The following is a 27,086-nucleotide window of genomic DNA, read 5'->3' as shown; positions in this document are numbered from 1 at the left end:
ATGTAGGAATACTACTGAGGCTTTTGTCTGTGGCTCCCAACATGGCTGAATTACCAACCAATCAGACAGAGCAGGCAACTGCTACAGGGCCCTGCCGTGGCAATTTTGTAACCCACTCTGACAACGAGAAACAGGACAAAAATCTCTTACACTATTGTCACACTTTACACAAGACAAAGGTTAGTTTGTAATATGCACACTGATAGGAAGCTGTCCTCTCTTTTTACACCTTGGCTTGGTTTCTTTCAGTTAGTATCTTGCATACCATTGTTCTCAAGACAAACGGGCTCATAAGCCAAAGGTCAGGATCTTCTGATGGCATCCAGGTGGGCAACAATGCCTTAGTGTATGTATGGCCAAGATTCATTCAGTCAAAGGTTACATTGTTACAGGTTACATCATTTTCTCTGTTGTTTTAGTGTTAAGGAAAATCACAAGACATGATTACCGGTAGTATTACTTTGTCATGACATGTCAGCTGACGTTTTCACCTGACTCCATCAGTGCATGACGTCCTTGTTTGTAGTGAAATGCTATTGGACAGTTGCAGACGCATTTTGATTCTAGTGGTCCAGATGTACGTCAGTCATCCAGAGGGGGCGGGCTGAACACGTTATACACGAGGAAATAGATCCAAAATCAAACACAGTCGCTTATTGGCATTGTTGTGCAGAAAGTATCGAGTTTAAAAGTAACAATGTGCAGGTCCGTGTGTCTCCTCGCGCTCCTCGTTTTAATCAGCCCAACTGCTGATGCGTTGGACAATGGTCTGGCGCTGAAACCCACAATGGGCTGGCTGCACTGGGAGAGATTCATGTGTAATATCGACTGTGACAAGGACCCCAATAACTGCATCAGGTAAGAGACATCGGAAGAACTGCGGTGATCATGTGCAGTCTGACATGATTGTGGGCTTAAAAACAGAAGGAAAGCAGTCATATCAACGTTACTCAAGTCCTACTGACATGGTCTCCCTCAAATATCTCTTTTATAAAAAGTCTGTTTCAAAATCACATAAAAGTGATTCAACATTTATAAATGCTCTTAAATGTAGCCTACTGTTCATACGGATCAACGTCCTCTGTGTACGGGAAATGACAATATGGGATTTGTTTGCACCATAAACTAACCAAACAACTCTAGGCCTACTAGAATTTAATTTCCAAAAAAGAAAAGAAAAGAAACACATTGGTCTCACACAAAAAATACGATACTTTCTTGTTACTTATCTCATAACATGGCCATGCGTAACAATTATTTTCCATGTAATCTTTATTTCATATTTAGGACATCATGTGATTATATTATCTTTACTTCATAATTGCATTGTACTAACTCACGACTGACAATGAGAAGAGAGACACGTGATTGTTTAAGGACTGAACATTTGATAAGACAGGAATAAAATGACACCACCTGATTTAATTTGCCTTTATTTGTTCTTTGGGTTAAAGGCCCTTGGAGATAATGATGTCAAGTGTAATGTAATAAACTAAATTTACTAAATGTAATAGTACTTTGTAAAATAAGAAACATAGGTACCTGCACACATTCCAGAAGCATTAAGAGAAATCTGTAAGGTAGTATGGTAATGGACAGGGATGAACCAGATTATGATGACCAGATAATGTAAGACAAGCAAATGCAGCATCCTCTGATTTCAGAAGCCATAACCAGCAAATATTTGGTATTTTTGCTTGAAAAATGTTGTGTCATGATGACACTTAACTAATCATCAAAAGAGTTGCTGATTCATTTTGTGTCAATTGACTAATGGGTTCATCGCTCAGAATTATGTAGACTGAATTATTATATTGCACAGGCATCTTAATTCATTGGGACGGTTCAGGTAAAACACTCTACCACTTACTTTATCAGTCCCGTTTTCCTCATTATTATTATTATTATTAGATGCTAAGTTATAATTAGGGATGCAACTAATGATTGTTGTCATTATTAATCCATCTATTTTTCTTTAGTAACTAATTCATCTTTTAGTCTATTAAATGTCAAAAAGTAGGGAGAAAATGCCCACCACGTTTCCAGAGCCCAAAGTTACATCTCCAGATATTACAATCTCCAAATTTGAGAAGCTGGAACCAGAAAATGTTTGGCTTAAACAATCAAGCCATTATCATAATAGTTGCAGATTAATTGTCTTACAATTGACTAATCAATTTATCGACTAATGATTGCAGCTCTAGTCATAACTTCAAGTTAGTAAAGTCTCCTTTTTGTTTGATGAATGCAGAGCACTTCAGACGTAATGCAAGATCTTGCAAGTCCCTGTTTTATTTTAGAGATCTCTATGCTGATTAGTTACAAACAATTCACTTTCTGTGCACATCAAACTTTTTTTCCACCAGGAAGAGCTGGCCAACAAAGCATTTAGAGCACCAAATGTCAGCCTGTGAGTTGAATTGTTATTGTGTTATATCAGTCGACAAATGAACATTAGAAAAACTGTCATTTGTTTTCATGAGAATAGCATGTATGTGTCTGCCATATTGCTCCTGCACAATGACATTGAACACGGGCATCTTAACTGATACTATCGGCCCTGCCTGTCTCCTCCTGTTGCCCTGGCAGTGAGCGTCTGTACATGCAGATGGCAGATGTGATGGTGAAGGAGGGCTGGAAAGAGGCCGGTTACGAGTACGTCTGCATCGATGACTGCTGGCCCTCCCGCCAGCGCGATGCCCAGGGCCGCCTGCAGGCAGATCCCAAAAGATTCCCGGGGGGCATCAAGAAACTGGCCAACTACGTGAGTAGTATAAAAGAGGCATGGAGACGAATAATGCCATACTTCCTTCATAAGTTCACAGAGATCAAAGAGAGAGGGGTTTAGATAGACTTAAGGGAAGCGCGAATTCTTTCATTTCGTTATTTCACCAGCTGGAAGGAGCAAAATGAGATTATGCACAAGGATATGATATATATTTTTTCTAGTTTCCAGTCTTTGGGCTGTATTATGAATAGTATACACAGTTATATAATGGTAAACAATGTCATATGTAACACATATTCCCCACTTATGTGTTTACATGGAATGCAGTGTTAACGAATCTGTGGTGCAATGCGTCCAAGTTTGGAAATCTTTGACAAATAAAAAGTTTCGGAACCACTGGCTAAATAACTGTAGAAGTAAACGTGATCACACAGTCAAATTACTCATCATTATACATCCATCTGAGCCGACCTGCAGTTATTTACATAATAGAGGGGAAATGACCAGATGTGGGACCCAGGTCTCAGATTTCATACCGGTTGAAATGCAGAACCTGGAGAGCCAGGGGAGATACGTAGGCATATATTGTCTTAGGTAGGAGTATGCTGTCGTTCAGCCTCTTTGTTACGGACCACTATGACAGGTAATTCCTACACAGGCAGCTCAAATGTGATGTTCACCAGGAAAGGGATATATTTGGGCCCACTAATAAGTCCGAACTGTGTAATGTAACAGAAGCATCAAGTTTTTAGCTGTGCAACATCGCCACCTACTGGTACCTACCGAAACCCTGCCAAGAACAAATCTGTAATTGTGAACTAAATAAATGTATTTATCTGTTGTAAGGTCCATTCTAAGGGACTGAAACTGGGTATCTATGCAGATGTGGGGAAGAATACCTGTGCTGGATACCCTGGCAGTCTGGGTTACTATGAGACAGATGCTCAGACGTTTGCTGACTGGGATGTAGATCTGCTCAAATTTGATGGCTGCTATATAGACTGGACCTTGGTGGGAGAAGGTGAGCTTTAGTAGCCTACAATTTACAGTTACAAACATGGCCATGCTGGTCCTGGCATAGGCTGTCAATGTAGTCCCTCATTACTGCTATGTTCTTCCCCTGAAGCAAATTATATTTTAAAAAAAAGCCCATTGATATATGTAAATAAACTTGGAAACATATGTTCACATGACTGAACTTTTAAACTGCATCTTTATAAATGGTCTGGGTCCATTTCTTGGGTTCACCTTTAATTCAGAACCTCTATGTACTTAGTGGACAAGGTTTTTTTTATGGGCTTTAAGCTAACACTTTATGATTTGTTTTGGTTAAGGCTACGTCAACATGTCAAAAGCACTGAACAAAACCGGAAGTAGTATCCTGTACTCCTGTGAGTGGCCTTTGTATGAGTGGGAGTTCAAACAGGTGAGAAAGAAGTTGTTTTGGCTGTACCCTACTTTAAATTAGAGCTGTAACAATTAGATTTATTTAAAGCAAAAATGCTAATCCCTCTCTATTTCCAGCTTCCCCAATGTGAGGATTTGATGCTTTTCTTTGTTATATTACATTACATTTGGCTTTTGTCCAATGCATATTACAATAAGTGCATTCAAAAGTAGGAGCAAGAGCTAAATATCATCCACAATTGGGACTGAATTCCTTTAAAACAAATAACTAAAAGCATGTCCAGTGCTACAATGCAAGTGCTTAGAGATGGGAAATTATAATGGGACATTTTTATTATTTTCTGTTGGTTGCAGCCCTACTTTAAATCTCAAGATACATTATCAATCTCTGGTCTATTTTCTAACATTCTATCCACACAACAATAATTATACAAAGAATGCTTATTAATGATTAGCAACTGCTTGATGACACCATACATTGTGTTATACGACATCAAAGAGCCTTTCTGTGCTTTCAGCCGAACTACACAGCCATCCGTGAGGCGTGTAACCACTGGCGCAACTTTGCTGACGTGTACGACTCCTGGAGCTCTGTCAAGTCCATCTTGGAATGGACTGCTTCTCATCAAGACATCATTGTCCCCGCGGCAGGACCTGGGGGCTGGAACGACCCCGATATGGTATTCTACTCAAGCTCTTACACACTTCTCGTTTGACCACAAACTAAGCATACAACCAGTGGCCTTTTAAGTACCAAGCTGTTTTATTATCATTTAAAAAATGTAAACTGAATCACTTGCTGCATTTGAAGACAGTGTGCAGATTTGTAGGAATAGTAGAGATAGATATATGTCAGAGCCAGCAACTGACTGACTTAGCAAAATTACATAAGATTTATCAATGCATTTCCAAAAATGTCAAATTATTCCTTTAAAATTAGCCCTATTTTTTTTAAAGCTTTCGTATTTACTTTTATTTATACAGCCTGTAGATTTTAATGGCAGATTTATGAAACAGTAGTTTCATTACAGTAGAACCTGTAGGATTATTCACTCCCATGAAAAAAGGTTCAGCTAAATTTATGGTAGTTTAAAAACAGCCATGTATGAAAACTTGTGTAAAACAATTCTCAACAGGTTGTTGTACTGCATTCTGTCACTAAACCTGAATTGTCCCGTTTTCATATTTATGACATTGGTCCATTTCTCTAGCTAGTGATTGGGAACTTTGGCCTGAGTCATGCCCAGCAGGAGTCTCAGATGGCATTATGGGCCATCATGGCAGCCCCTCTGCTCATGTCTAATGATCTGAGGGACATATGTCCTCGCTCCAAGGAACTGCTACAGAACAGACACATCATTGCCATCAGCCAGGACCCACTGGGCAAGCAGGGATACCGCACTGCCAAGGTGGGTGATAGGTGACACAAAGCATAATCACCTACTGGACTAACAGCTGTCAACATTTATAGTACATGTAGTCTCTATAAAGAGATGCTAAATGCATTGTGGTCACTTTGGCAAAGACCTTTGTGAGATCAATAAATGTGGGTGATATCAGAGCAGTAATTGCAGTTTAAAGTATGGAATAGTACCATCATTGCCAAAATCATAAACAACTTGTTTTACAGGTGGACAATTTTGAGGTGTGGGAGAGGACTCTGTCCAAGAACCAACGTGCTATCGCTGTGCTGAACCAGCAGGAGATCGGTGGTCCCCGAGGGTTCGTCATCAGAGCGGCTCCTGGCTGGAAGATCTGTGACCCCCAGTGTGAAGTCACACAGATCCTTCCTCAGTATGAGGAACTGGGTGTTCAGACTCTACATACCAAAATGGTTTTATCGGTCAACCCCTCAGGCACTACTCTACTGACAGTCACTCCCATCAGCAGCAACATTACAGGGCTTAACAAGCTATACTGGACGGACACATCTGTCAAACGCAAGCACACCATTTTGTAGTCCTAGTCTGGTTATGGACTTCATCTGCCTACACCATTTTGATCGAAGTGGAAATAGTTGATATTTTCAACCTTTAGATGCATTGCTTGTTAAAATGGGCATCTAAAATTAAAAAAGGGAAAATGTTTTATAGTCTAGTTTGCTTGAATCAGCCTGGATACTATGATGATTACAGTATACCTGCTACTTTATCATGTTGAATAAACTGGAAAATGTTGGAACACTTGCTGTGAATTGTCCAGACTTGGCAGCTAATGACCTTAAATTATCTTAAGAGACAAAAAGCTTGAATTTGACAAGTATAGTGAAACAGAGGCGAAGGAAAGGGCCCAAGTAGGTTTTAATACATTTATTGAAAATCGTGACAACTTCTCCAGAAGACGAGCCCACAGTTTAGAACTGGATGACCTGGCCCTGTAAGAGAACAGATAAAACTTAAGTTAAAATGATGCTCAAACCTGTTTTAAACATACCAGTAGATGTAGCAATGATGAGGTTCACTTAAAATTCTGATGGAAATTAAAGAATTTACTATGATGATTATGAAACTTGTATTTTAATAAAAGACCAATTGTTTTACAGTTTCTTCTTTTGTTGGCTATAACACTACAAAGGTAAAGTCATGCTTCAAGTTCTATGATGTTTAGCATATTTGCCATTTTACTCTGATCCAAACATGTTTAATGTTGCATGTCAGGTGGGTAAAGCGGAATTAATGATTCCAACAAAAAACACACACACACACCTCCTTTGTCCATACATCCCATTATAAAGCTCCCTCATTGTCAAAGACCAGGCTCCACCACAAGCTTATCCTCATGAAATTACACCTGACTAGCGATTACAGATGTTCCTTCATTCCACCAAGGGAGTTCATGAGTAATGAACTAGCAATGGTTCTTGGTTTTGCGTTTTCAGGTGCTACAGTTACACTAAAGTAGGCCCCAATTTCACCTGAAATTATGTTCTTGTTTGACCCCTACCATAAATACCCAAGCATTTATAGATTAAAAGCTATAAACCACCAACACCAAATTGTATTAATGCAGGATTAAATATAAATTAACGCAAAGTTAAAAACATTGTGTTGTAAAGCAATACTGACAATATGACATAACTGCAGCATCAGGCCAGAAAGACCCAGCCACTATGGGCCATTTATATATTTTTTTTATAAATGTTTACAGTATTTGTCCCAATACTTTTAATTTGAATACGGTATTGACTCAAAGTAGACCTGGCCCACTTATGTGCCATCCATTAGGTTGTGCAACCAATGTAGTTGTTCCAATGGACCAATATAATCTCCAATTTCTGCTAGTATACAGAAAGTGGACATAACTACATACTAAAATGCAAAACAAAATGTCTGCAAAATAGTTTTAGGGAAATTAACAGTGGGTCGCATTTTATTTATTGCGTTGCATTTTGTCTCATATGTAATGGTGTACCACTGTATACTACAGGCCAATTCAAACCACATGCCTCTTGGGGAAGACGACAATAGCTCAAAGTATTAACATTTCCAAGTAAACTGTCAAGATGTTTTTTTAACTTAATGTTCTATGGATAGTCAGGATTATTAGGAAGATTTAGGAAACGATTCTAGGGTGCACTGCATAGATTCTGACCTGAGAATTAAAGATAGCATATAAGCACTCACAAAAATACAGTGAACTGTGGAAATGCACACACAGACACTACTAAAGATTATATCAAGGACACCTACCTTTCTCTTCTTGTCACCACCCAACTCGAAGTGCTTGCATCTCTTGATGGCCAGCATTCTCTTGGATCTGCAGTTGGGCTCTACACACTCAAGCCTCAGCACAATCTTCTTTGTGGTCTTAGCCTGAAAAGACAGTACATCATTGGGTCCGATTTCACACACATACATGTATAATACTTGACACGACATAGTACTAGAAAGCTGAGCTTACCTTTTTCCTGAAAATTGGCTTTGTCTGACCACCATAACCACTCTGCTTTCTGTCGTATCTCCTCTTACCTGCAGAATAATTACAGTTGAGCTACATTTCATGATGCAACTCATTTACCATACATAGATACAGTACCAGTCAAAAGTTTGGACATACTTTCCCATTCATGAATAAGTGTCCAAGCTTTTGAATGGTACTGTAAATACACATATGAATAAAAGAATTTACCCTGTGCATAGAGAGAGTCCTTTCCCTTCTTGTACTGGGTAACTTTGTGAGGCTGGTGCTTCTTGCACTTTTTGCAGTAGGTCCTGCGGGTCTTCGGGACGTTCACCTGGACACCACATAAGATAAACCTTTAACGTAATTGCAATAAACTTGATAGACTGATCAAATATTTCACACCTAGTATCTCACTAGGTATCTCAATTTAAAAACGATCATATTGACATGAAACTGGTGAATGACATTAAAAAGTCACCATTACTGGATCTGAGCGACAACTGCCAACATTTGGCGTTAATTCGGAAAACTAGCTAGCTTCCGAAACGTGGTGCACAAAGAGACTAAGGTTATATTAAAGTTAACACATTTTAAAATGTGACGTTTACGGACATAAGGCTCGTGTGTAACGTTGGAGCCCCGGTCAAGGTAACATGTTAGCATTGTAGCTACTTAACGTGCATTTCGTGCGAAATGTGTGTAAACGTGTAACGCTGCAATAATGTGAAACGTGTAAAGGCTCGTGTTCGCTATAACTGTTACTTTGACATTTAACGTTAGTGTATCTTAAAAGAAAGGCCAGTTAAATGAAAGTAACGTTGCGCGTTGCAGTAGCATTTCATCTCTAACACAACAAGCATAGTTAAATGACAATCCAACAGCGTAAAATGTACATAAGGTGACTAATACTACCATCGTTGCGTGTATCAAAAGATTGTTAACATATCTGAGTTAACTAGACACAGTAAAGATTATTTAATCGGCAAGATTGCGTTAGATTCTGTAAAATGTATCCGTGAAATATTTTCATACCATGGCTGCGTCCCGATGCAGAGGAAAAGAGGAAGGTTGAGGCCGGAAGCAGTTCCTAATGTAGGCCTCAGCGGTGAGCGGTAGATGCTAGATCGGATCCGCTAGATGTGTCGACGTCACAAGATGTGCCTCATGGCCCGCCTTATTCTGCCTTATTCTACCTCTGATTGGCTTACCCTGGTATTCTACCCTAACCCTAACCAATCGCCACTCTCCATGCCTAAACCTAACTAAGTCGACCATTCTAGCAGATCCGATTTAGGATCTACCGCGGTTGAGCGGGCTCTTCCATAACCGTCTGCCCCCTAGCGGCGGGACACATCAGGAGGACAACAAAACAAAAACAAAAAAACCAAAGAGCTCACATTTTAAGTAAATCCAGGGAGTTATCACTTTATTCTTTGTAAAACACAATGAGCAGACTTTCTAATGCCTGCAGAAGTTATTAATTATCAGTTTGTTTACCACTTGTCTCTGCAATACTCAAACTGACAGTTGACTTTATAAGAAATCCCCTTGAATAAAAATGATCAAAGTTTAACCATATGCATGACACAAATATTGTCCTCTGTCACTGTTCAACCCGCTTGCACTTATCACCGAAACTGTCCAGAGGGCTGATATGAAAATGAACAGAAAAAAAGGGGAAGTTAGCAGAGTCGATTCCTCTCTGTGGGTGGGTTTAACCTTCTTGCATCACAGACTAACACACATTTTATGGAAGGCGAGCAACTGAGGCATGTCGCCGCTTTAAGCCTCAGCATCTGTAGTTCTCTGTCTGATGCTTGACTTTTTTGGGTGTCTGGGTAAGTGTCAAAGCTCTTTAAATATATATGATGTAAGGTCAAGAAGTATTTTAACTCATTTCTTAATTAGTTCTTATTAAGAACTTATCTGAATTAGTTCTAATTAGTTCTATTCTTACTTAAGTATGAATGATAAAAGCATGACTGCATTTCAATTAAAAGACTATGGAAAAAAGTAGTGAGTATTATGTAGATTTGTGCAAGTACTAAATTAAAACCCATAAACTTTTAGTTTGTATGCAAATCCTAAATGAAGTGTGTAGGCTACTTATCACAAAACTACAAATATAAAGTCAAACAATAGTGCTAAAATGCAAAGATGTTATACTTGTTTCTGAATGTTTTGTCAATGATAATGGACTATGATGTACTTGGCTGTACTTTGCATGTCTTTTACACCTTTGTATAGACATGTCTTGAAGCACCATAGTGGTTTAGATGTATGATGGGGCTATAATCAGATAGTAGTTTCATGTGATTACACTTCCATGCATGACAAATATCTTGTAGCCTATGTTATGAATTAGTGAGCACATTTATACATTACAATTTAAGTTTCCCTAAAATTGCCTTTATTTACATGCATTACAAGGAATACTAATTACTATTTGTACATTCTGAAAATTGAACTCCACAGAGTGCCGCAATGTTAAATTGATGTGGTGTCCTAATATGTGTGCGAGAGTTTTCTTTGTGGTTAGATTTAACTCTTGCAACTGAGCCCCAATGTCACTCTGTTTTTTCACACATACACACACATTTTCTTGCATGTACCACTTATCTGTCAGGAAACGTCAGGAAAGAGAGCATCTTGACAGGTTCCTGTTAAACCAACTCTTTCATGATATAGTTGTATTTGCTGTGTCATATGTAGTAGACATCACACAACAAATATGAATAATTGCATTCCATCCGAATACACAGGTTCCTCAGTGTGTAAGTGTTTGAATTTGGGCCTTTTCATTTTAAAACATGATGCACTGCTTTGTACGCATTTAGGTATGTGACATAGTTGGCAATATTTACAGGTTACAAAATGCATCTCTCTGATGGCCACCCAAGTAAGAAATGATGAAAATATATCAAATATATATGGTATCTTGCGATTGATGATTTTATGAGATTGAAAACGATTATTTTAAGGATACACTTTGGCTACTCTTGACTTTTGAGTTGCTGAAAAGTAGCTTTGTGTACAGTAATAAGTGCATTTTTAATAGAGTTTTTTTAGCCAAATGTCATAACAGATAAGACTTAAATTGATATACATAGTTTATAGAATTTCACAACCAAAGAACACACACTCAACTGCGAGGATAAGCATTAGACAGGGTAGAAAAAACCTTCTCTCTGCAAAATGCAAAGGGTGAATTCTGCTAAATTTAGAGTATTGCAAATATTATATTTTGAGTCAATATTATAAGTGGGGAAGCGATGTGTTAATAGCATACATCACATGTATGTATACATTTTGAATGTGCTAATGCTGACTGCATTTGAGAGAAAGAGAGATAATAGGTTGATGTGCTGCAGAGCACTGGGTTCCTTCTCCCTTCATATTGCAGTACAACACTGATGCAACTTCCCTATCAGTTCGTCTGTGTCAGCCACTGTGCGTCAACTCCCTTCAAAAAAAGACAAAAAAAATGGCCATGATGATACAGTGAAATATGGGCATACATTTTCAGTCAACTGGCTCCAGTCGATCAGAGAGAAAGAGAGATGGGGTGGAACATCAGTGTGTTGATCGTCCATAATCAGAGTTTGTTGACCTCTATACTCAAGTTAGTGATGTGAGAAAACATTAGGCGGCGAAGAATGAGGAATGAGTAAACAATGTTTCACGGAATGGGGAACACTGCTGTCTGTTTATGACAGCACAAACAAAACCAATAGGTATTGTCTGTCTAGTGTGAAGAAATGTCACCCTCCTGTAGCAGCGAGTGACAGAAGGTTTTGGTGGTGTTACACTTACAGTTCAGATGACAGAAGGAAGTGCTCACAAGCTGAAAATAGGCTGAGCTGAAGTGCAAACATGTTCCACAGAGACTAACAGACAATTAGCATTCAGCTGTGTGCCAAATGGGGAGTTTGTGTATTTTAGAATAATGTGTTTTTTAGACAGTGTTTGCTGAAAAAACATGCTTTTTGCTTTGATGTAATTTTAGTTCTACTTCATACCTTTTCATAATAGGTGATACATCTACACACTGGCCTGTCACTTGGGTATCTTTTGACATTAACCTTCTGAGGTCTAAGGGCATTTTTAGATATCTTCTTGAATTCTCATTTTAAGAGTATCTGCATATAACCTGATCCCCATGTGTTTCCTATCAAAATGTTCAGAACAAACTCAGCTTTCTGTCTAGTGATGCCCAAAAATGTTCCAGAGCAATGTATAAAGAGATCATTAGGCCCTAAAGCGGAAATATTTCTCAAATCTCTTGTGATAACATACCTACACTCAATTGTTTTGGTGCTTGAAATGAGTTTACAAAAGTATTGGGTTCACAAAAGTAGCGTAATACATGAATACAATAGTAAATAAATGTCTAAAATAAAATGTTGTAATATCACTTTTTGAGTAGGAGCATTGTCAAACATTGCTTGGACTCGCCGGTGCGTCTGTCTTCCTCAGAGGGTCAAATTGGGATAAATTATTCAACATCTCATGGAACTTTTCACCGGCATTTGTGGTGATTTTCTTCTTGAATAAAACACCCATCTACTGTATATAGTGCATTATATTTCATACTGATAATGTGTTTTTCCAAAATGTGAAGATATTTAGAGCGTATATTTTTGTTGTTTTAGGAATGAGGCCATGTGTTAGTGATTTTACAGAGTCTACATTATCCTCATCCCTGAGCAGATATTAGTGTTTCGCTGCCCCACTCTACGCTAATCTAGATATGACATCAATAGAGGCCTTGTCTTGTTTTGGAGGTGCAGGTTCCAGTTCAGCACAAGTGGTCAGCAGGTGCAGTCTTACTGCCTTTTTCATTTGCCTACTTATGCAGGTCAAATGTAATTACAAATTTTGTTTAAATTTTTCTGAAAACACCAAAAACCTAGCACAACAAACATAAATTGTAATGTGTTACATTAACCAAACGAACTTTAGTTCAAAGTAACTGCATTATCAACCGGGTTGCTCTCGTCAAGCCAGTTACAAACTTCAAAATGTATGTCACATGAAATACAATCACCAAAAACTTTTGGATGCAATTTATTGTGTTTCATATCACAACAAGCTGAGAAGTGGAGGGACAATACCAACCAATCATATTAGAAATAGATAGTTAACAAGGGATTTGGTGGAGACACTTATCCAAAATCTCCCACAGTTTCCAGCACAAAAGCATTCGGGTCACTGAGCTGGCGTGATGATGACCAAAATACAGCTGAGGGAAACAGGGGGTGGGGGGTTTGGAAATGAAAAGGATGTTGCAGGCAGGAAAAGCAGGGCTTATGCAAACTGAAAGCTAATCACACGCTGATATGTGCTCGCGTTCATGCTTCATCTCGTTCCAGATCTTTATTCACACCTGATGTAGAGGCATTGCTCTGACTCTATGAATGTGTGTGTGCATATTGACTTAAATCCTGTTAAAATACATGTTTCAAAGGAAATGAAAACACTTAATAATTACATTCGAAGTGCTACATAACCCAAAAGGCTGCCTATAAACTAAGCACAGTGATAATGGGTGAGTCAGTCACAGTTCTCAGTAAAGCGATTACTGCCTGAGTCGAGGTGCGAATGTGCTGTTCATTGCTGTTCTGCCACAAAGAAAACAGCCGGGTGTTATGCTGCTATTATTCCTTACAAAAGTATTCATTATTTTTTGTTCCCATGTAGATTAATGCTGACTGAATCATGTCAGACAATATACTGGAAGAAATCTTCATTAAACGATCTCAGCAGAAGAAGAAGACCTCCCCTTTGAACTACAAGGAGAGATGGTTTGTTCTCACTCAGGAAAAAATAGCCTACTATGATTTTGATTCTGACAAAGGGGTACGTATATATGGAACTACAGAAAGACTTTGTTGAAATAGCATCACATTTGTCTCAGATTAATGTTTGCTGGCAACCTGAAGAGAAATGTGCAGCTACTGCACATCTGAGTTACCTGACTGTTTCCTCATCTGTGACACAGAAGCGAAAAGGTTTAAAAGGATCAGTTGACCTCGAGAAGATCAGGTGTGTAGAGACGGTCCAGCCAGAGATCAACTCCCCGCAAGAGCGCATGTATGCTTTCCAGGTAGACATTTTTGTCCATTTACTTCTTTAACCTCATTACAATCAAGGAGATTACAGACAAAGCTGCAACAATGTGTGATATTGCAGCCACTTTACATTGTCATTGGTCTAAAATCAGGACCAAAAACTACCAAGTTTTGGCTTTCACTCCTGCCTCTATGCTAGTGTTCATTTTGGAGATGGAAAGTGTTAAGATGTTTCTATGTCCCAGTATCAGTCACTGTAGTATATTAATGAAGAATGGAATATATTTCTTATTTGATAGCATTTCAAACCCGTCACTACTATGTAGAAGGTGCGATAAGCAACACATGGGAGACCTATAACACAAGACCAAGTTTTCTCCTTGGCAGGCAAAAGTTGTCCAATCCTCCAATAGTTAATAATGTCCATTGTTCAGAAGTGAAACTATCTCTCCCACTCAAATGAACCAGGGGCTTTCAGTGACTGTGCAGGTGTTGTCACAGGTGGGTAACTTTGTTATTTTTCAACCTGGACCCTAGTTTCCTATGTTTTTGTGTCTGAAGTGACTGATGGGAGCAACCATTTTTTTAATTGGTCCAGTATTATGCAAGCTGCAATGTATTGTTAATGGGCAATTGCACACCTTCAATTTACATTCACTAAAAGTGCTTGTTTTGCCACTGAAATGCTCATATTATTATTCTAAGTGTCTGACAACACTTTTTCATCGTGAACCACACTTTATACAACGTCAATAGAATCCAAAGGCCATCTTGGTTCGTCTTTCCACTGTTTCAACAATGACCACTCTGGTTTGGTTGAAATAATTTACCCATTTACCTGTGATTTGGTGATGGTCATTTGGTCAAGTGTCAGACACTAAGTATAATAATCTGAGCATGTCCGTGGCAAAAAGAAGCAATCTTAGTGGATATAAATTGACAGTGCACAAATGCTCCAAGTGGTTACATTGCAGCTTATAGCGCAGCTGCGTGCTGCAGCAGTCTTGCTCAATACTGGACTAATTTCAAAAAATGGTGTCTGTACTGAGCTAGTAAGTTAAATAGAAAATCACCCAATGTCTTAAAATGATAGACAACTTTGACAAAAAAAAGCTGATATTTTCTTTTTCATTTTTGCCACAGATCATTTATGATGAGGGGCCGCTGTACATCTTTTCAAAGACTGAGGATGTACGGGCTCAGTGGATAAAGAAGCTGAAAGAAAGTTGGTATATGCATACAAATGTATCTGGTGTTTATGTGTCTTGTCAGCCAGACAGTTTATGCAATATTAAAACATATTTGATCACCCAGTGCCTGCACAATAAAGGAGCTGGGTGCATATGCAAATGCAAGTGTTGATACAATGTAAATGTCTTGTGTGTGTGTGTGTGTGTGTGTGTGTGTGTGTGTGTGTGTGTGTGTGTGTGTGTGTGTGTGTGTGTGTGTGTGTGTGTGTGTGTGTGTGTGTGTCCATACTTGTGCATAGTGGTGCGCTTCAACAAGGATCTCATGCAAAAGTACCATCCTTGTTTCTGGGTGGATGGGGTTTGGCTGTGCTGCCAGCAGGAAGTTAAACAAGCAATGGGTTGCAAGGTGCTGGATAATAAGAACGGTGAGAACGAGACTTCCTTTGGTTTGAAATTGGCAACAATCAACAACTAAACTTTAGCCTATGGCTTAATTATTTTATTCATGTATTAAATTATGTCATTAGGGCACCCAGATAGCTCAGTTGGTAGAGCGGGCACCTATATATCGGTAGAGGTTTACTCCTCAACGCAGCGGGCCCGGGTTTGACTCCGACCTACGACCCTTTGCTGCATGTCATTCCCCCTTCTCTCTCCCCTTTCATGTCTTCAGCTGTCCTGTTAATTAATGGCCAAAAAATAATATTTAAAACAAAAATTATGTCATTAATAGGCTTTACATCTAATCTACATCTATCTCGGCGAAGGGGATCCAGGAAACCTCTTCCTCCTACACCAACAGAGGTATACACACAGTCCCTTTCAAATAATAATCACTGATTACAGACAGTTATTTTTAATAATACATTCACAAATCTTATGTTTTTGTCTAGGAGAAGGCGGTTCGGCCTTTACCTCCACAGCCTCCTGAGGCACCTTCCCATTCTGTAGGCATGACTGTCATAGCAGAGTATAACTACACACCAATGTCACCCCAAGACCTGGAGCTCAGGAAGGATGAAGAGTACACCGTCCTGGAGATGTCTGATCAGAATTGGTGGAAAGCCAGAGACAAAAATGGGTGAGAAACAAAATGAACGCAAGAGGCCTATCCGAATACTTAAAACAAAAAAGCTATTGGTGTGACTATATGTAGAGTTGATCCTACTACTACAGTGAGAGAAGAGGTATCCAAGGTAAAAAGATTGCAAGCTCCTTGCTTGCAAAAGGAAACATATTCATTGAGGACTTTGAGACGCAAAGATTAAATAAATTAAAACAAGTGCATGAAGAGCAGGAGACAGCACTAAGAGTGGACCTGCATAATACAGTATGTATACTGGTATAAATGTGTTTTTACTGTATTTGACCAAATTAGTTTTCTGAGCTACTCCATTCCTAATGCCATATAAATAAGAAAATACATTTTATAGCAGGATCATTAAAAATATATTTGAATAATAATCAACTGTAATTTGGATGAATTCAATTTGCTTCTAGAGTTTTAGGAGCTAGAATTTGTGTATGAGATGCTTCTAATGTTTGTGAGTGCAAGATGTATATTTGTTTACATTTTTACTAAATACAATGTGTTTGGTTTTCTTTTGCAGAAAGGAAGGATACATACCTTGTAATTATGTTGTGGAAGCCGAACATGGGCTAGAAAAATTTGAGTGAGTGTGGGCACTATTGTACTGCCTCTAAATCGGCATCGTTAATTTATAATTTTTACGTTAAGTTACTTTAAAAAAAATTATATACACATTTATTTTTCACAGCTGGTATTCCAAGAATATGAACCGTAGCCAGGCAGAAAAGCTGTTAAAGACTGAGGTAAACTCAATGACTGACATGCACAATGTTATAAGTTTTTGTTTTAAGAAATTTTTGTGCACCTACAGATAAGTCGAATTTGGCTGGACTAAATATGAATTTGAAACTTACACAATGCTTGTGTGTTGTTTCCCAGAACAAAGACGGAGGCTTCCTGATACGGGACTCAAGCAAGGCCGGGAAATATACTGTGTCTTTGTTCACTAAGGGTGGCGGGTGAGTAAGCTTAGTGGTTTAAAACACTGCTATACACTGCTATACTGCAATACTGTATCCACTGGCTCCAGTCATGTGTGAATGTATCAAAAGAAGAACTGTTTGTAATGAAAGCGGAAACAGTGGGCCACAGAGGGAGAGAAATGTAAATTATTCATGCAAAACCTGGACTTATCTGCCTGCAGAACTTTTTCATCACAGGACACTGTAAGACTGAGCTATCTTGTGGATAAGGCTGAAAAGATACATGATAAATAATAAGTTCCTGCATCGATGAGAACATGCGACTAAATCTTATTGCTCTTTTCTCTCCACAGGGAAACTAGTGGAAGCTGCAGACATTATAACATCTGCACCACGGCACAGGGCCAGTTCTACCTGGCAGAGAAGCATCATTTCAGCAGCATCCCAGAGCTCATCAACTACCACCAGCACAATGCAGCAGGTTCATACAGTAGCTGTGAATATATGGACATCTCATAGAGCAATTTCAGATTGAAGATATTTGATATTTGTCACACAACAATATACAATTAAAATGTTGTTGTCATAGCAGGAAAAAAAAAGAATCAACAGAGAGGGGAAGGCAACAAATTATAGGAACACAAACAGGATATTAAACAATTGAAACATTCAAAGTCTGTACTTCATACAACTTGACCTTATAGGTTTTGTTGTCTCCCTCACTAGGTATGGTTAGCAGGCTGAAATACATTGTTTCTAACCGGGCACGGCCTCCATCAACAGCAGGGCTTGGCTATGGTAAGCATGACTATATATCAATATACATAATGAATGTATTCTCTTGTTAATCATAATATCGGGTGATTAACCTCTGATGACTGATTAGAAATGTCTCAGTGAGTGCAATTTATAAACCACCAATTCTCTGACCCTGCATCTATTAACATAATGACCATTTGTTAGTCGTGTTTCAGCATTGTTGACGGCACCATTTGTTTAAAGTAATGAGTCCCTTGAGTGTGAAAGGAACAGTTTGACATTTTGGGCAACAAGCTTAAAAGCGTTTGTGCCTACCAGCACCTCTAAAGCTCATTAATTAACATGTATCTTGTTGTTTAATCCAAACAAAAAAAAACATGGTTTTACAGTGGGTCATGTGCAGGATTATTTCCTGGCCAAGAGCAATACCTTCCTGGAGTTATTGTCTTACTTTGTTGTATGGAATAAAAAAATTCAAATTTTAATTTTAATTAAAAAAAGCGGATTTCCCAAAATTTAAAACTAATTCTTTAATGTGGATGCTGCAAATATAAAAGTGCTTCTCCGTTCTCTTTTGTTTGCTGCAGGTGTGTGGGAGATTGACCCCCATTGCCTCACCTTCATCAAGGAGCTGGGCAATGGTCAGTTTGGAGTGGTGAAATATGGAAAGTGGCAAGGCCAGCACGACGTTGCCATTAAGATGATTAAAGAGGGCTCCATGTCGGAAGATGATTTTATAGAAGAAGCCAAAATCATGATGTATGTAAAACTAAATGAGTCTGAATTTGGACTAAGCTGACACTATTTAGATCATGCAGTTGCGACACTTGAATTGACTGCCGTTGAAATCATGGTGAAGATTTTGTGTGCAAGACTCATAAAACTATGTAATGTGTCACACTGGGAAGAGGAGTTTATAGCGTGAGAAAAACCAACACATAATACTTAACTTCCTTCTCCTTTTGCCTAAACCAGGAAGCTTCGCCATGAAAACCTGGTCCAGCTTTATGGCGTGTGCACCAAACAAAGACCCATTTATATAGTGACTGAGTTCCTTTCCAATGGCTGCCTGCTGACGTACCTCAGGGAGGGCCTGAAGCAGCACCCAACAACTGTCCACCTCCTAGAGATGTGTAAAGACGTCTCAGAGGGCATGGCCTATCTTGAATCACAGCAGTACATCCACAGAGACCTGGTGAGAGACATAGATCTACTGTAGTATGTACAGCTGTGTGACACAAATCCCAGTACATTTCTAGATCATTGTATCATGCTATGTTGTGATGTACTGGGATAAAGTATTTGGAGATAAATAAATGTTTGTGTTTACAGTTAAATATAGAGGGCTGTTTGTTTTGTCCTCAGGCTGCCAGGAACTGTTTAGTTGATGGAAATGGCACCGTCAAAGTGACTGACTTTGGACTGTCAAGGTAAAGAACTTTACATGAATTATAGCACACAGAGAGGCACATTGGTGCCTCATAAAGTAACTAAAATTCCCTTGCTCTGTCCTCAGGTCAGTGGTGGAAAGTAACAGTACATTTACTTAAGTACTGTAGTTAAGTACAATTCTTAGGTACTTTACTTGAGTATTTCTATTGTATGCTAGGTTATATTTTGAATCTGAATCCAACCATTTGTTTTACAATTTTAGTTACTAGTTACTTTGTTTTTTAAGATTTTGCATACAAAGATAATATCAACTTAAACAAATAACAGTATATAAAGTAATTCAAATCAGCTCCACCTTAACCAACTCCAACAGTAAAATGCTACATACTAATTAATGCATAATACTTATCGCAGGGGCCATGAGTACTTTTACTTTTAAATAGTAATGTAGTAATGAATAACTACAGACCAATTTCTAATATTTCTTGTAAAATACTTACATTTGTATAAACAATTGTAACCATGTAGCATATCTTTCAATCCACAATATATAGGATACATACCAATTGGGATTCAGAATCAATCATAGAACAGAAACAGCTCTCATAAAAGTAATTAATGACCTCAAGATAAACACTGACTCACAGAAAGGACAGTTTTTATGTTTTGGTAGATAGTTTTAAATCTACAGAAAGAAAAATCTTCTTTGGTGTTTCACAAGGGTCAGTTCTCGGACCAATGCACTTTAATCTGTACATGATCCCGCTTGGTATTATCATAAAGAAACACAATATATCCTACCAATAATATGCCGATGACACAGTTTTACATGTACTTTCCTCCAATGATCTCAGCTCTGACTTTCTACATCTAAATACAGACAAGACATTCTCATTGTTGGTCCTAAAAATCATATACAAAGGATTTATTTACACCTGGATTCACTGTCGCTGAAATACAGTGAGCAAGTAAGAAACATCGGCAGTGTTTTTGGTACTGATCTCAATTTTGAAAAACAGATCACCAATATCACCAAAACAGCATTTTATCACTTAAAAATATATCAAAACTTAAAGCATTCATTTCTCAATTGACTCTGAGGTGCATGCATTCATCTCAAGCAGGTCAGACTACGCTATTTTACAGGATTATCCAAACAATTAGTAGGACGCCTCCAACTCATTCCAAATGCAGCAGCCATAGTCCTTACACGTACATGTAGATTTGAACACATTACTCTGGTATATAAATCACTTCATTGGCTCCCGGTACAATACAGAATCACTTCAACACAAAAATCCTGCTGACAGTCTACAAGTGTGTGTGTGTGTGTGTGTGTGTGTGTGTGTGTGTGTGTGTGTGTGTGTGTGTGTGTGTGTGTGTGTGTATTTATATGGTCGCACTTGTATGTTCTTGTTTGTTTTCGTTGATAGTCTTGTTGTGTTTATGGTATTCTTTCTATTCATGCTTTGTTTTAATGTGTATGCTGTTTTTAATGTAAAGCACTTGGGGTTTACTTGTTACTTGGTACTTGTTGTTATAAAAGGTGCTATACAAATAAAATTGACATTGACAATTGAATACTTTAAGTATATTTAGTTGAAAATTCTTCTGTACTTTTACTTTTTTCAAATGTATTTTTACATTGTGGTATTTGTAGTTCTACATTTTAAGTAAAGGATCTGAATACTCCTTCCATCACTGCCTTAGGTATGTCTTAGATGATGAGTACACAAGCTCAGCAGGTTCTAAGTTTCCTGTTCGCTGGTCACCTCCTGAGGTCCTCCTCTACTGCAAATTCAGCAGCAAGTCAGACATATGGGCATATGGTGAGTAAAGTATATTTTTTAATTCCCCACTGCATTTCTGGTCAGTTACAAATGTAAACTATGAATTATCATCTGTATTAAAGTAGCATAACTTCTTTAGTTACTTTACTTCTTTACTACACTAACTATTTCTATACATATTTAGGGGTTCTTCTGTGGGAGGTGTACACTTTGGGACGGCTTCCATATGAGCGCCTTAACAACACGGAAATAGTGGATCAAGTGTCCCGGGGCCTGCGCCTCTACCGTCCCCAGCTGGCCAATGAAAAGGTCTACAGCATTATGTCAAGATGTTGGCTTGAGGTTAGTACATTTTATATTGAGGTGTGGGCCTCAGTAAAGATTGGACAATGACCTTGTACAGATGATGATAGTTTATAAAAGTATTTTCTCTCTCTCACAGCCTTCTTTGTTCTGTTTTCAGAAAGCAGATGACAGACCCACCTTTCAGGAGTTGGCACTTACTGTTCAGGATTTGCTGTATGAGCTCCAGTAGACTGTAGAACAGTTGATCCCCACAAATCAGCATCTCCGCCTGTCCCTGGAAAGTTAACACAATCATTTCAACAGCTTGAACATGGGACTGTGCAGCCACACTGAGATCCTCTGTAATGTGAATATGTGTATTGTGAATGTCCCTATAACTCACTGGTAACAATAGCCTATCTATTACATTATTAGAAGTACAGTCCTACAGGCTAGCATTTAAAATGTGTTTATTTTGTTGAAAGTCATCGGTCTTTATTGACCGTGTGTATTATATTCTGTGGAATCATTATAAAATGTAGAGACCTTTGCATTTGGAAACAAGCTTTGTGAGAACATATATTGCACAAATAAAAGCCAAGTATGCCAGGCTTGAAAATGACTGAAACATCATGTGAAATGAAAATGACAAAATATTGGATAAATCTGTTGTTCTCATATTGTAATCAAATATAATATTTTGTAAAACACTAATACTTTCGCATACGTTGGTATTAGCTTTATTTTATTTTATTTGCAAAACTTTACAAACATGTAGTATAGAGTTTGAACAGTTCGGCATCATACACACAAAAATAATAATTTCCAACCAGGGAACATTACAACCTTACTTAATAAAATAAAGAAATATATATAATAATAATAATAAAATTGAGATATATATATAAAATTTTAAAAAGGGCATTTAATACATAATTAGAAAAAAAAGAAAAGAAAAGAAAAAACAGAAAATATAATACAAAGGCAATATGAAATGGAATGAAGGCTATATAATCACATTTCCTTGAAAAACTCTTGCAGTAGATCAGCTAAATAAATAGTTTTCTTATTATTAATAGTTTGGATTGACTCAAAAAAGTTCCGAAATTCACTTCTGAAGTGAGTAAAAGCTGGCCGAGATTTAGAAAATGTCGCTTTATGGATATGAAATTTCCCTAGTAGAATTAATAAGTTGACAATTCTATGTATTGTTTTGTTTTTGTTATTGTAATTAAGAATAACATATTTTGCTTCCAATTTAATTTCATGGTTCTTTTCATGGTTCAATTTTTTTCCAGAACTCCACAGAATACCGACACTCCCAGAATAGATGTATAATAGTTTCTTCTTCAATCTTACAAAATTCCCATTTATTATCCACAGCTGCAAATCTTGAAACTAATTTGTTAGTAGGATAAATATTGTGCAGTATTTTAAAATGTAATTCTTTCAGTTTATTAGGGATAACAAATATTGTACGGTAGAAGCTGATTCCCAGTGAATGTTAGAATACAAAGAGTCCCAAACAAATTTCCCCCGTGGAGTGATTTTCCTTTTACTGTAGAAGTAATTCCTCATATGTTTATTTGTACATTTATTACTTTTAATATTGTTTCCATTAACAAAGAAGGTTGGATCCAATTCTTGCAATTCTTGTCTCACAGAGTGACATTTCATTAGTTGAAGAATTCCTCTAGGTATAACATTTATTACCATTTGGTATTCTTTGTGGGTGACAGGAAAGATTTTAGATCTAAGAAATTCCACATAACTAAGAAGTTGAGCTTCATCATTTTGTAAGTCTGCAAGAAAGATTATATTCCTATCAACCCAGTGTTGTAGATATAGAGAGACTTATTTTTTCTGGTTATAAACTCATTGTTCCATATAATAGTTCTGTGTGGAGAAAAATTATGTATAAAGCATAATTTTGCAGCGTTAAGTGCCTGCTGATGAAATTTAGATAACTTTTGCGGTAATTTAATTTCATTATAACTGCATTGTAATACAAATTGAAGGCCTTCCATTTTTCCAAAAATGGACTGTGGAATGAAGTACCAAAGGGATTCTGGAGCTTTTAAACATTCTTTCATCCATTTCATTCTAAATGTATTGTTCACATCCATGAAGTCTATTATTTCCATGCCACCTGCATTTCTCGGGGCTGCTAAAATCTCCTTTTTTAAAACGATGGCATTTATTTTTCCAAATAAAATTAATTAAAATATTATTTATTTCTTTACAGAGGGATTGATGGATAAATAGAGATTGATTAGGGTAAATAAATCTAGAGATGCCGTCCGCTTTACTCAGAAGAACTCTACCTAACATGGACAGATCTCTCTGAAGCCACATATTGAATATATTTTTAGTTTTTTTGTATTTTGGGCTTAAAATTCTTTTCTTGTCGTTCCTTTAGATCTTTAGAGATATGAATTCCAAGGTATTTAATTTTAGTTTTCACTGGTATATCACACATAAGAGTTTCATCAGTGTTATACAGACACAGAATTTCACACTTCAAAACATTAAGTCTTAAACCTGATGCCAGAGAGAAGGAATGTATTTCTTTGATTGAGTTTTCAATTTGTTGTTTATCCTTTAAAAAAAGAACTGTGTCATCTGCTAGCTGAGAAATTTTGATCTCTCTTTCAAAAATCCTTAATCCTTGTAAATCATTACAGTGTAAAATATGTATTGGAAGCATTTCAACAACAATGAGAAATAAAAATGGAGAACAAGGGCAACCTTGGCGGACTGATCTATAAACCGAGAAGCTTTGGGTGGTATTTGGATATAGTAAGACACAGCTACTGATGCTTTTATAAAGCATTTTAACACCGGAGATCAAATTTTCCCCAAAACCAAAAGTTTGAAGTGACCTAAATAAGAACTGATGCTCTACTGTGTCAAATGCTTTATAAAAATCAAACGATAATATCACAGCGTCAGATTCCACATATTGAGAATAATCTATTAGATCAAGAATAAGTCTAATGTTGCAGCTTATATGCCGATTAGCCATAAAGCCAGTTTGAGTTTCATTTATGATTTGACTTAAGCCTTTTTTTAAACGTCTGGCAAAAATTAGAGAAAGTATTTTATAATCTACATTTAGCAACGTTATAGGTCTCTAGTTTTCTAACAGAAGATGATCTTTATCTGGTTTGGGAAGTAATGTTATTACACCTTGCTTCATAGTTGTAGTCATATCCTCATTATCAATACAATCTTTTAACATGTTAAAAAATGGAGTTTCAATTATGTTCCAAAAACGCCTATAAAATTCAACAGGAAGACCATCCATACCTGGAGATTTTCCTTCTTTCATTTTATTTACCTCTTCACAGTTTTGAGATAGGTTCATCACAATCTGATTTAAATTCATTTGTAATTTGTGGGACAAATTCTTTAATTTTGCTGATAAATTTCTCATCCTCCGTTTGGTTATAGTGGTAACTATATAGATCAGAATAGAAACGAGAGGTATAATTTGCTATATCAGACGGATTGGAATTCATAGAGTTATCAATTTTTAAAGAGGTAATATTATTTCTCTTGTAATTTCTTTTTTCCAGTGCAAAGAAATAGCTTGTATTCCAATTATATATCATTAATTGAATATTGCTGTTGTGAAAAATTACGTATCTATGATGACGAATGCCGTCAGAGGAACGCGCTCTGTGATTGGTTGAACTACTTCCTGTTTCCTGTCGTCCATACATACACGTGAAGGTCAGCATTAAAGCCTTAAGGCATTCATAATTGGAAAAATATTACTCTTAAGACCACTTTTTAGCTAAATATGAACGGCCAGGGAGCGACCGCCGACCCTCAGCTTCAGCACTTCATCGAAATCGAGTCTCAAAAACAACGATTTCAGCAGCTGGTGCATCAGATGACTGAGGTTTGCTGGGTAAGATCAACTTTAAGATAGCAGTGCAGCTCTGCAATTTGCTTTTTACATATTTGTCTGCAGCTAGAACTGATAGCTCGCTTGTGATGTATTGGCATGAAAGTTGGAGAAACGTGTTAAGTTTGCCGTGGTCAAAAAATGATGTAAACATGTATACATTAGGCCACGATTTGGTCATAGCGGTTCCTAAGCAAACCTAATAGGAAAAACAAAGCGTAAATTGTACCTGTTATCAGCTGAAGGTTAGCTTTATCTTCAAAAGTCTTTGTGACATTAGAGATGTCTACTCTTTCTGCAACGATCACATGTTTACAAAACAAACGTTTAACTTTTGTATTTACCTCTAGACGATGGCCATAACGTTACCCCGCGCCGCGGAGAAGAGTGTAGACATGTTGGATTAAAACGTTGGCTTCGTCCATGGCGAACATTTAATCATACCGGCCGGAAAGCAGACATCTTTAAGATAACCCAACCTTAATATTGATGCCGTTCTCGATACAATTTCCAAGTTTGGTTTGGAATGTATCCCCCTCTGTTCGTAATTGTAGAGTTTTGTGACCGATCTACAAAGTAACGTACGCGTTCTGAGCTCACAGCTCAACTGTAAGATTACCAGTACTTGCTGCAAGTTAACGTCAATTGTGTGTGTTGTACTATTTTTGTAATATACCCTGTATCATCTGTTGCACCTCGCCTGAATTGGTCTGTCTCTCTCTCCAGGAGAAATGTATGGATAAACCCGGACCAAAGATGGACTCAAGGACAGATACGTGCTTCGTATACTGTGTGGAGCGATTTATTGACACCAGCCAGTTCATCTTAAACAGACTGGAACAAACTCAGAAGAGCAAGGGTCCATTCTCTGAAACCATATCGGACTAAAAACTGTCACTGAGAGAACTGACAAGACACATGCACACAGCCCCTCCTCCAAGACGAAGCCGTTTTGTCCTGACAGTTGTCTGTAAAGAACTGTCCCTTCAACTGGAAAACAACACTGTTCCTTTTGATATAAGTGCCTCAAATTAACATGATTTATGGATGCAGAAGTCAAGGGTGTCCTCCAAAGTGTGATATGAGTGTTGCAAAACGCTTAGATTGTACTAGCAATGACCTCATGTTTGTTTGTCAAGTAACTACTGGTCAAACGGAGCTTGAATGTGTTAATATCCACAGCTGTAACTAGTGGGTGAAGTTTAGGGGACTGCAGAAAGATGGACACATCTGGGACATTCAGCTTCAGCCAGCTGTTTTTGACAGCCACAAGTACTTCACCACACACGCTGTAATTTAAGAGTACTAACCGATGTCTTAACCGAAGAGAAGAGGTGTGAGGTTCTGGACTGTACATATGCAATAAACAATGCCAAATAATTCTGTCTCTTTTGGAAAAGTGTAGTCAAGTCACATTGTAGTTTTGTTTTAATCATCAAACACACAAAAGTTATCAGGTATGTTACAGCTTGGCACATTTTGGGAATTATTCCACAGAATAAGAACATTCTTTGGTGCAGTTTGTATAAGTAAATCATACATTTGTACAATATATGCTGGGGTTAAAAGTGCAAACCTATAAATAAGGTTATTGTTTTCAGTAACAGAAGGCATAATCTGTCATATGCAGGAATA

At 37.6% G+C, this 27,086-nt stretch overlaps 4 protein-coding genes across 4 annotated transcripts; 3 read left to right on the top strand and 1 right to left on the bottom strand.

Moving 5' to 3' along the window:
- Positions 1–599: 599 nt before the first annotated feature.
- gla (galactosidase, alpha) lies at positions 600–6,318 on the top strand. The gene is made up of 7 exons (XM_078260258.1): positions 600–858; positions 2,590–2,764; positions 3,575–3,749; positions 4,063–4,154; positions 4,654–4,815; positions 5,347–5,544; positions 5,766–6,318. The coding sequence occupies exons 1-7, from the start codon at positions 698–700 to the stop codon at positions 6,093–6,095; spliced, it is 1,293 nt and encodes a 430-aa protein (XP_078116384.1). The 5' UTR covers positions 600–697; the 3' UTR covers positions 6,096–6,318.
- A 111-nt stretch (positions 6,319–6,429) lies between these two features.
- On the bottom strand, positions 6,430–9,179 carry rpl36a (ribosomal protein L36A). Its single transcript, XM_078260259.1, has 5 exons — positions 9,071–9,179; positions 8,264–8,369; positions 8,036–8,103; positions 7,825–7,947; positions 6,430–6,509 (listed from the first exon to the last, which is right to left on the bottom strand). The coding sequence occupies exons 1-5, from the start codon at positions 9,071–9,073 to the stop codon at positions 6,489–6,491; spliced, it is 321 nt and encodes a 106-aa protein (XP_078116385.1). The 5' UTR covers positions 9,074–9,179; the 3' UTR covers positions 6,430–6,488.
- A 588-nt stretch (positions 9,180–9,767) lies between these two features.
- On the top strand, positions 9,768–22,157 carry btk (Bruton agammaglobulinemia tyrosine kinase). The gene is made up of 18 exons (XM_078260257.1): positions 9,768–9,876; positions 13,739–13,897; positions 14,040–14,144; positions 15,253–15,334; positions 15,599–15,724; positions 16,033–16,103; positions 16,193–16,380; positions 16,910–16,972; positions 17,078–17,132; positions 17,269–17,348; positions 17,666–17,793; positions 18,039–18,110; positions 18,659–18,830; positions 19,047–19,266; positions 19,437–19,501; positions 21,174–21,292; positions 21,438–21,595; positions 21,717–22,157. Exons 2-18 carry the CDS (start codon positions 13,757–13,759, stop codon positions 21,786–21,788), a joined length of 1,917 nt encoding a protein of 638 aa, XP_078116383.1. The 5' UTR covers positions 9,768–9,876; positions 13,739–13,756; the 3' UTR covers positions 21,789–22,157.
- Positions 22,158–25,237: 3,080 nt separating this feature from the next.
- timm8a (translocase of inner mitochondrial membrane 8 homolog A (yeast)) lies at positions 25,238–26,831 on the top strand. Its single transcript, XM_078260256.1, has 2 exons — positions 25,238–25,454; positions 26,178–26,831. Exons 1-2 carry the CDS (start codon positions 25,344–25,346, stop codon positions 26,337–26,339), a joined length of 273 nt encoding a protein of 90 aa, XP_078116382.1. The 5' UTR covers positions 25,238–25,343; the 3' UTR covers positions 26,340–26,831.
- The last annotated feature ends 255 nt before the right edge of the window (positions 26,832–27,086 follow it).

The sequence above is a fragment of the Sander vitreus genome, chromosome 10 (assembly GCF_031162955.1).
Source record: "Sander vitreus isolate 19-12246 chromosome 10, sanVit1, whole genome shotgun sequence".
Classification (NCBI taxonomy): Eukaryota; Metazoa; Chordata; class Actinopteri; order Perciformes; family Percidae; genus Sander; species Sander vitreus.
Note: the sequence above shows the minus strand (reverse complement) of the source record. Positions and strands in the feature narration are given on the sequence as shown.